General features: G+C 40.6%; 1 protein-coding gene across 1 annotated transcript in view; it reads right to left on the bottom strand.

The window, feature by feature from the left end:
• Positions 1–226: 226 nt before the first annotated feature.
• Positions 227–11,152, bottom strand: part of ddx20 (DEAD (Asp-Glu-Ala-Asp) box polypeptide 20) — a 58,167-nt gene continuing 47,241 nt past the window's right edge. Inside the window, exons 9-11 of the mRNA XM_039749495.1 lie at positions 10,920–11,025; positions 10,536–10,637; positions 227–1,590 (exon numbers count right to left, since the gene is read on the bottom strand). Of these exons, the coding sequence (XP_039605429.1) occupies positions 395–1,590; positions 10,536–10,637; positions 10,920–11,025 (1,404 nt within the window). The 3' untranslated portion in view covers positions 227–394. The remainder of the gene's footprint in view (positions 1,591–10,535; positions 10,638–10,919; positions 11,026–11,152) is intronic.

The raw sequence follows: 11,152 nt of genomic DNA, 5'->3' as shown, positions 1-11,152 counted from the left end.
ATTCTGCACAATGCCACTGGTTCCACCTGACCCAGAAGTGCTTCCAGGTAGCTGTGCTGTTGTATTACACGTCCCTTTCCTTTATGTTGACATTTACATATTTGCATTTCTATTAATAACTTTACTATATTTGACTTATTAATACCTCAAACTAAATCGAAAGACGCTTTATGACTCCCTGGAGCAAACGTATCTCCGACTGTGAAAAGAAATCAAGCAAGCAGAGTATGTGCCACCTTTCCTGTTTATTCACCAATCCACACATTTATATCACATTATTATAATTCCACCTTAAATGGTTTTATAAGACAATAACAAGAGGATAATTTACAGAATATTCCAGAAAGTGTGAAAATATGGCTGTGCAAAAGAACCAGAGAACGATTCAAACCTTTCAGCGCCTCATCAGTTCCTGCATGTACACCAGGTTCATGTGGTAGGCGTTCATCCAGTTCAGGTAAGCGCGGAGATGTGGCGGGTGGTACATCCGCCAGGCCTTGTAATACTGCGTCCAATAGTCGTCCTGCATTGAAGACGCTGACCGGCTCTCCCGGCTGGCCTGCTTGGAACTCGGTCTCTGGTAGCCATGCTGCCCTGGCTGCTTCTTAGCAGCAGAGGAAACACGAACCTGGCGGGTTGACTTGGCGTCCTCCTGGTACTGCACGGTTCGAGTCTCTGGAGCAGACCTGTATTTTGTGCTAGAGGTTCTTGCTGGTTCCGAGTCCGTATTCTTTGGAATACAGGCCTCAGTGGGATTTGTTTTAGGCATTTTATCTGCTGCTGTGTTACTAGCGGAGGTCTCTTTTTTGGATGAGATAGTGACTTCCATATTTTTTGAGCCATCCTCCTCCGTCTCACTGGAGTCATCTTTATTGGACATGGTTGACTCGCTGCTCGGGGAGCTAGGCCTACCAGGAGAGCTGCTGCTGCTTGCTCGGTCACGGAGGTGTTCAACAGAGTCTTGGGCCTGGCAGGCTCGCTGATCCTCACTACTCTGAAAACAGACCTCATCAGCTACCTCCTCTGAGCCATTTGTGCCCGAGCCAGCACAATGACGTCTAATCTCCACTGTTCTTCCGGGCCCGTACCTGATAAACTGCTCATAGTCTTCAACCAGTTTGGCAAAGCTCAAGATTGAGGACCTAGGAGACTTCTTGATTTTAAATGATGGCAACGATGGGATTTTTGGCAATGCATCTTGCTGTGCTTTTTTTTCCAAGTCAGTAAGACTTTGGTGCTGCCTATTAAACAGTGAGGAAACCATCTGACCCGAGTTTACCTGAGACAGAGACTCTGAATTGTTACCCAGTGATGGGGTCTTTTCTGTCACTCTGCCATTGGTCTTACCACCATCCTGGCCATGTAACTGCTCGGCTCTAGAAGTTCCATTTTTTGTTTGCTTACGCTTATCTGCTTTTCTTCCAGCCTTTCCGGGAGCACTCCGCCGTGTGGAAAAGAAATCTTCTGACACGCTCTCCTGAATATGAACTGCTTTGCCAGATAATTGCATTTGCTCAGGAACGTTGGGCGAATTCTCCACGCAGACCGCAAAGTCACAGGGCTCCTCCATTAATCCAGGAGGAATAGGATCTGAGAAGTGCAAAAATGAATAGTTAGAATCTATAAGGGAAGATAGAGCAGGATTCAGAAAGCATTCGGACCCCCTCATGTTCTACACACTATATTGTGTTGAAGATTTAACTTTAAATGCATAAATTTGCCATTTTCCCCATCAGACAACACTCAATAACCCAAAATAAGTGAATTAAAAACTGACATCTTTCATTCAGTCCCTTAACTCAGTACTTTGCACAACTCCCTTTAACACAAACTCTAGCTTTGAGTCTTCTTGGCTAAGTCTCCGCAAGCTTTACTCGCCTGGATTTGGGCAGTTGATCTCGTTCTTCCTGGCAAATCGTCTCAACCTCCTTTAGATTGGATGAGAAGTGTCTGTAAACTCCCATCTTCAGGTCTCTCCTCACATGTTCTACGAGGTTTGAGTCTGGGCCTCTCAAGGCTCCCCAAGTCAGAGGCTCTATGCATTCTGGAGCAGGTTTTCTTCAATGACCTCTCAGTATTTGGTTGCATTTATCCTTCCCTGAATTATAAAAATGGACTGGAGTGTTAACAGCTCAGTGGTCCAAAGTCCTCTTTTCAGATGAAAGTCAATTTTGCATTTCATTTGGAGATCAAGGTCCTAGAGTCTGGAGGAAGAGTGGAGAGGCACAGAATCCCAAGTTGCTTGAGGGTCCTGTGTGAAGTTTCCACAGTCAGTGATGATTTGTGGGAGCCATGTCATCTGCTGGTGTTGGACCACTGTGTTTTATCAGGTCAGAGCAAAGTCAGTGCAGCCAGACATCTACCAGGACATTTTAAGGCACTTCATGCTTCCCTCTGATGACAGGTTTTATGGAGATGCGGTTTCATTTCCCAACAGGACCTGACACCTGCCCACACTGCCACAAATACCAATACCTGGTTTAATGACCATGGTGGGTATCACTGTGCTTGATTGGCCAGCAAACTCACCTGACGTAAACCCCATAGAGAATCTATCAAGAGGAAGATGAGAGGCACCAGAGCCAACAATGCAGACAAGCTGAAGGCCGCTATCAAAGCATCCTGGTCTTCCATAACACCTCAGCGGTGCCACAGGCTGATCGCCTCCATGCCAGTAATTCATGCAGAAGGAGCCCTGACCAAGTATTGAGGTCGTACATGGACAGACTTTTCAGTAGGCCAACATTTCTGTATTAAAAATCTTTTTCTTTTGATTGGTCTTACGTAATAATCTAATTTTCTGAGAAAGAAAGAAACACTATCACTGTGTTTGTAATGAATCTATAGAATATAGGAGTTTCACTTTTTTAATCGAATTACTGAAATAAATGAACTTTTGGATGATATTCTAATTTATTGAGATCCACCTGTAGATCTCACCTCACTTTATTCCCTGAACCTCATGGCTTTTTGTCCTGATATGCAGTGTGAATCATGTGACCTTCTATACACATGTGACTGCCTTTCTAGACGACGTCCAATCAATGCAGTTTGCCGTAGGTGGACTCCAATGAAGCTCTAAACACATTGAAAGGAGAAATAAAGAAAACAAGATGGACCTCTACACAATTTGGAGTGCCACAGAAAAGGGTCTTAATACTTACAGGAATGTCAAATCTCAATTTTTGATTTTTAAAAATACCATCAATTATTCTGAAAACACAATTTCACTTTGTCATGAGGGGTTATTGAATGATTGATGGGAAGAAACTGTAAAGTTTTGCATTTTAAATTAAATCTACATTACAACAAAAAAAATGAAATGGTCTGAATACTTTCTAAATCGCTGAAATTTGCAGTTTGACTCGGCAACTTTAAAACGGTGCATTAACTTCTTCCATGTTACATGAAGTCACCAAGGAGCTTAATAAACATTAAGGGCAAAAAGGGAACAGAAAGAAAAGAAATTGAGAAATCAAATTGAAAATTGTGCCACGGTAAACTTAGAATATTAACCTACCCAGCTCCCAGGCCTCTTTACCACATTTGAAATAAGACCCACACTGGACTCATTCAGCAAAATAGCAACTATGGCTGCAATAAACAAATATTTTGATAATTGATTATTTAGGCGAGTATTAGAAAGACTTAATACACCTAACTGAGCATGATGGCTTGTAAATTACAGCAGGCCCTCGGTGTATAGCTTATTGTGCAAGTGTGTGTGTTGCCTGAGACAACTATGATTCATATTCCACTAACAGCATTGAACATGCTCTTAAAAACAGCAATTTTAAAGTCATTAAAACTACTATGCGGAAATCCGGCCTATGACAGCCATTTTTCATTGTTATTAATGCATCATTGTTAAAGGACAAACTAAACTGGCAATTACAAGAAATAAAAAAAAATGTGTATGGGGTGAACTTAATGGCACTAGTAGGAAGTGAGCACAGCACCTAAAGTTTTTATGTGCAGCGTTATACAGAGGATACTACAATATTCCAATTTTTGTTTAAAATTCACATCAAATGGTAGTGTTTAAAACAGAGCTCAATGAATATGTGAGGACAGCAGCTGAAGAGGGAGTCATGACATGAACCTGCACTGGCATCAAATTGCAAAACTAGTTTCCTTGTCAAATACTGGACTGGTCAGTAGGGTATTTGAGATTGTTGTCATATTTACAAATATCATAATTTACCCATCCATCACCATCACTCTTTAATCTTGTAACGACTGACCCCTTACCCAGACCGGCCCCTACACTACTAAGACTTATTCCTTGGATTACCTGTGGTTTCTTGCTCTAATAACAAGCCGTACTCCTTACAAGTTGTCTTATTTTTCCTGACACGAGTAAATAACCAGAAACAGTAAACAGGTATGTAAAATTAAACACTGATATACATTAATCCCACGCTATATTGCGCTTCGACTTTCGCGGCTTCACTCTATCGCGGATTTTATATGGAAGCATATCTAAGTATATAACAAAGATTTTTCGCTGCTTGGCGGGTTCTTCGCACAATGGGTCTTTTTATTTCCTGTACATGCTTCCTCAGTTGGTTTGCCCAGTTGATTTCATACAAGGAACGCTATTGGCAGATGGCTGAGCAGCTAACCAATCAGAGCACGCAGTTAAGTTCCTGTGTGCTGAATGGCTCAGCGACGGAGTGCTGAATTCGATTCCGCGGCGTTAACCAGGAAGTCTCATCTCGCTCATTCAGTATCAACATGTTTGGCTGTATAAAGAGTTCACTTTTGTGCTCTTTTGTGTTTATCTTTGTGCGTAGTCAAGCCCGTCATTACGGCTCCAAAACAATCTGCTCCTGCTACTGCTTCAGGGGCCGTGCCCAAGCGCCAACGGAAGATGTTAACGACTGCCGAAAAGGTAAACGTTTTGGATTTGTTGAAGGAAGGGAAAAGCTACACCGATGTAGGACGCCATTACGGCATTAATGAGGCTGCGTTTCCTTTTATTTAAAAAGTAGGAAAAGAATATAAGATCTACAGCCGCAGTGTCCTTTTAACCAGGGTGCAAAATGAGTTGTAAGTGGATGTAATAAGGCAGTCGTCTGGATGGAATCTGCTTTAGGGATTTGGATTGAAGAAGAACAACGGCGGTGCTACACAGTCGCCTGAAGAGGCCCCTTTAGAAGAGTTGTAACGCTCTCCTTTGTTATGTAGTAAAATTAAACTCATTGTTATTGGACAAGTCATTGTGTCATTGTTGGTGAGTAACCATAATTAATTTTCTACTTACAGTACTTAGTACATGTACATACGTTTAGTGTCACTGTACACACATTTGCTGTACAGTAATCCCTCGCAATATCGCGCTTCGACTTTCACGGCTTCACTCTATCGCGGATTTTAAATGTAAGCACATCTAAATATATATCACGGATTTTTCGCTGGTTCACGATTTCTGCAGACAGTGGGTCTTTTAATTTATGCTACACTTCCTCAGTTTGATTGCCCAGTTGATTTCATACAAGGGACGCTATTGGCGGATGGCTTAGAAGCTACCAAATCAGAGCATGTATTACATATTAACTAAAACTCCTCAATGCTATAAGATATGCTTCTCGCGCTGTGCTTGTTTGCTTCTCTCTATCTTTCTCACTTTCTCTGCCTGACGGAGGGAGTGTGAGCAGAGGGGCTGTTTGCACAGAGGACACGGAGGCTCCTCTACAAAATGCCGCTTTATCGCGGTGCTTCTGTATACTTAAAAGCACGTATTGATTTTTTTGATTGTTTGCTTTTCTTAGTGAGCGCTCTCTCTGACATTCTCTGCTCTTCACGGTGCTCCTTTGAAGGTAAGATATGTTTGCATTCTTTTAATTGTGAGAAAGAACTGTCATCTCTGTCTTGTAATGAAGCACAGTTTAAACGTTTGACTAAAGGGTGTTATTTCATGTCTAGGGGGCTCTAATAATGTTAACAGTGTGGGAGAGTTTATAAGGGCTTAAAATATATTAAAATAACCATGCAAACATATGGTTTCTACTTCGCGGATTTTCACCTATCGCGGGGGGGTCTGGAACGCAACCCCCGCGATCGAGGAGGGATTACTGTATACAATTTTTCTTGCATTGTACGTATTTATTGCTGGTGGCCTGTCTATCGTAATGGCTGTAACATATGTGATATCAGAGACGCTCGATATCTTTAAAAAAATATTTAGGTTTTGCTGTATATAAACAGTGTGTTTACATACATAAATTCAATAAATTTAACCTAATGTCTAAGAGAATACAAAGGGTTTATGCTGTATAACTGTGCGGGGAATATTTATAAACAGTGTGGGAGAGTTTATAAGGGCTTAAAATATTACAAAAAATAACCATACAAACATATGGTTTCTACTTCGCGGATGGAACGTGGAAAGCAACCCCCGCGATCGAGGAGGGATTACTGTATTGGACAAACATTCAACAATAAATATATATGTGCGCGCAAACCACCACTTATCCCAAAAACAGATGTGACTAATTACTATATATAAGAATACAAATATTTACATTAAACCCTCCTTTGCCCCTAAATAATAAACAAAATTACACAACACAAATACAAACAAGGATTGGATAAACACAGCAGTTAAAATAAAGTCTGGCGGTATTGAAACTGGCTGTAGTGATATTGAGCTTCCTCCCGACAACAAAACGACCTCACCGTAAAAGTCCTGGCAATGGTTGGAATGAATTCAAACCCCGGGATTTCTCGGCTCTGGCTGCCGTGATGCAAGATCGGTTGTTGAAAAAGTAGGCAGTGGAATAAAGCAATAAATAGCAGTGATGAGTTTGTAGATGGATAGTTCAATTGTCTTCTTTTCCTCTCTTTTTCTCTCCTTCACCTTCACTCCTCTTTTTTAAATGTAAAATGTCCCGGATATATCTGGTGTGTAAACAGGTGATTTCTGTCTCGGGGCTGCGGTCTCTCTCCATCATCCTTCCCCTCTGCACTTACAGGGACAACATTCACTGATGCACACATAATGGACAGTAAATGGGACGATGAAAACAAAATGCACTCAACACAAACATAGAATATACTATTATGTAGCCCCGCTACAAACTATTTGGAACTCTTGCTTATAATAATGTAAGGTGCTGCATAATCATTTTTTGTTTTTTATGGTTATGTCACATTCAATGACTTTTCAAGTCGTAGCCTTCATTTATATAACCTTAGCCAATCAGAGGCAGCCAGCACGATGCGCTCCTGTAATGTCAATCCTCTGAGGTGACATACCCAAAGACTGAGACCCACTAGTCTGCGACTAGCTTGAATAAAATTAGACAAATTTGATTTTCTCTTTGGTCAGAGGGATGGACTCTTTGTATGCAAGAGTTGAGAACTAATAGGCATTCACGCAGAACTATGATACATAGAATGTAGCGACAAAGAATAAGAAACACTTGTGTTTTGAACCTCACAAATAGAAGAGAAGCTTGTCTGTCTGATGTCTCGTGTTTTAAGTACTAAAACAGAATGAGAAAAAAAGGTTGAAACTGCAGCTGAATGTGCAACAACTGTTATCCATTAGTACAATACCGGCTGACTGGAAGATCAGCACTCAGTCAGTAAATGTGACATGAGCTGTGATTTTCAGACGTGTAATTTGACATAGTGCAGTGACAAGTTCAGCAAATCTGACATACCCCACGATTAAAACTCACGTAATGTGACATCGACTTCAGTTGTTCTTATTTTCTGATGCTTTAAAAGTGACTGTCAAGACATACAGAATATGTGTAAGGCAGCTTTTGTGTTTGCTTTGGTAAATTTCTTATCATACACCTGTAGTTTAGGCGCTACTGGGAAGAAAAGACAAGTTTTTTTGACACACTTAATGAAAACATTACATTTTGTAGAATGTTTTTGTTAATTAAGTCTTTCTCATTATCTTTTAGTAAAGTTCCATCTCTTACTGAATCCTCAAGGTTTTGCATAACATTAAATTGTAAATCATCATATTATTTCTGATTTTCAACTCCAGAGTGAGTGAGTGAGTGAAGATGTGTATGTCCAACTGCTCTGCAATGATATGGTTCAGGATTGTTACCCATTCTGCACTCTGTTTTTACAAAGTCCCTTTTACTTGGTGTGCATTTGTTTGGGCTGTACATTTTTCACTACATCCAGTCTTGTTTCCTATAAGGCACTTTCTAAATAAACAGTATTCTGAGAAATTAATTCCTGCATTTATTTCTAGTAGGATTGACAACTGTAATGCAGTGTTCACTGGATGTTCAAACTGTTCCCTATACAGCCTCCAGTTAATCCAAAATGCTGCTGCGAGAAATATTACAAGAACAAGAAAATACGAACACATAACTGCAGTTCTGAAATCCTTACACTGGCTCCTGGTTAAGTTTAGGGCAGATTTCAAAATCCTCATTTTAACATATAAAGCATTAAAAGGCCGAGGCTGGGCTTACTTGTCTGAACTTATCATGACTTACAAACCTGAGCGTACATTAAGATTTCAAGATGCCAGTCTGCTTAGGATTCCAAGAATCAATAAAATAACAGTGGGAGGTCGAGCTTTTAGTTACTGGGCCCCTAAACTGTGGAGTGGTCTGCCTGCTACTATTAGAGATGCCCCTTCAGTCTCAGCTTTCAGCTGAAGACTCAAAACTTCAGTTTAGGACACCCCGACTAGAGCTGCCGATTAACTGTACAGACTGCATCTCTGTTGTTAGTGATTAGCACTAAAACATTCACCTATTCTGTTTCTCTTCTCGGTACTCAAATGTGGCACTTGGTGCCACGGCCCACCTGCCAAGTTGTTTTGCCTGCCTTAAGGGAAAGTCGTCTCTGATGGAGGATCACAAGAATCATGGGGTACAGGGGTCCTTTCATTGGATTGGCTGGCCCAGCGCTGTTTCAGCTGTGGAATGGCCAATAGGGGGAGGCAGCTTGATGGCCGAGGTCCCCAGGACCTCCATGTCCGATATCATGTACTGTTAAAATTCTGCTCTGTAGTTGTAAAATTTTTATTTTTATACTGTACTGAGGATTTGTTCTGTTCTGTGTATTGTATTGCCCCCCCCCCTTTTTTTGACACCTAGTGTACGCCCAACCTACCTGGAAAGGGGTCTCTTTTTGAATTGCCTTTTCCAAGGTTTCTTTCATTTTTTCCCTACAAGGGTTTTTTGTGGGTGTTTTTCTTGTCTTCTTAGAGAGCCGAGGCTGGGTCTGTTAAAGCCCATTGCGGCACTTTTTGTGTGATTTTGGGCTATACAAAAATATATTGTATTGTATTGTATTATTGACAAACAGGACAAAGAAGTTCCCAATGATGGATCAAAATCCGTTATACATTCACATGATTTGTATGTGCGCAGTTTCCTGATAATTAATGCAGTCAATATGTCTGCAAAACATGTTTGCACGGCCTGCTATTTTTAAATTGGAATTACAACACAAATACACTTCTTTCGGTAGTCACAAAAACTAAGCTAGGTTCCTTTTGGTTGCCTCAAAACTATTCACATTTATAGAGTTTAAGTCACGAGAAAAGTTAAACATATATTCTAAATCAATTTCTGCACTAAGATGGAAAGCATCAAACAATATTTTAACAGACGCTCATCTCTTCCTCTATGTCAGGGGTCCTCAATCATAGTCCTGGAGGGCCGCAGTGGCTGCTGGTTTCCTAATTATAACTCAGTCCTTGCTGATAATGACACTTAGTATTTAACTGTATGCCTTGTTAATGCTTTCATTCATCCAAGAGAAATTGTAATTGCGCTGTAGAGTTTCTTTACCTGAGAGCATTATCCATGGGTTTTGTGGGGTAGAACAGAATTAAACTTAATGCTCCTTCCAATTCCTCTCTCATTTATTTATTTATTTTTTTAACACAGATACCTAATGGTGCATATGCACAGATTTAAAAGGAAGCATGTTGGCTGGAGAACTGCTGCTTTATTGGTTAGCTGTATTTTATTATTAACTAATGTCTGATTAACAAAACATGCAACAATTAAAATTTTAAATACAGCTGCTAAAACTTAAATAGGCAATTAAGGGTCCTGAATTGTAACAGGCAAGTTATCTAAAATTAAGGATGAAAAACGTATTTATTTAGTAGTAAATAAATGAGTTCTAATTAAGAAAATAGTTGAAGTGAAAACCTGCAGCCACTGCGGACCCCCAGAACTGTAGCTGAGGACCACTGATCAACAACGTAACTAAAATTTGTCTTTGATGAATGAAAGCGCTAACAAGGCCTAGAGTTAAACACCAAGTTTCATTATCAGCAAGGACTGGCTGGAAAGAAAACCTGCAGCCACTGCGGCCCTCCAGGATCGTGATTGAGGACCCCTGCTCTATGTGGAAGTGAGGCTGGGTTGTCAATGCACCCAGTAATGTTAAGAGTGTCACCTTAAAACCTTAAAATGGAGAGGTGGATAAGAAAATGTATGAATTCATGTAATTCAGATAAGCTGATAGCCAAAGTGTCCAGCTGCCCATACTTTTTCAGCTCTGTATCCCCCTCGCCCAATCATTAGTCATACCTGGCAAGCAGTGGAGATCCAAGTTGCACTTTTGAGCAATTGCCAACATTTCATTTTCCTCTTCTCCCAAACAACAGTATGTCACGGCCAACCCAAGGGTCCCTATGAAAAGATATTTTTTTTTACATAGATAAGACAGACAGATGTATATTATCAGAAGTTGATGATAGATCTTTGGGCAAAAAAAAACTATGAGCTTTAAAATAATTACTCCACTGGCCAAGAATTAGAAGAGTCTCAATGGCAGCAAGAAGGTCCTTTAAAGTCACTGTACATATTAATATTATGGAGCTGCCGAAGCTGCCAAGTTGTTAAATTCACAAGAGTCGGACAGGCTGCAGGGGTACTTGGCACCACCAGCTCACTGCAAAAATCTCAACTCACCAAAACGACCAGCCCTTCCAATGCGGTGCATGTAGGTTTCCCAGTCCTGAGGAACATCCAGATTTATGACGAGATTAACTTTATCTGCATCGATTCCTCGAGACGTCTGTAGAGATAAAGTAGGAGGAGCAAACTGAAACAAAAAATCTAATGTGTCTAGCATATGACTTTACCGATATACACCTGTGATTTTAAAAGTAAAGAATAGCAGGGCCAATATTTTAATATATGGA

This window comes from Polypterus senegalus, chromosome 3 (assembly GCF_016835505.1).
Source record: "Polypterus senegalus isolate Bchr_013 chromosome 3, ASM1683550v1, whole genome shotgun sequence".
Lineage (NCBI taxonomy): Eukaryota > Metazoa > Chordata > Cladistia > Polypteriformes > Polypteridae > Polypterus > Polypterus senegalus.
The sequence above is the reverse complement of the archived record's forward strand: the minus strand, read 5'-3'. Positions and strand labels throughout refer to the sequence as shown.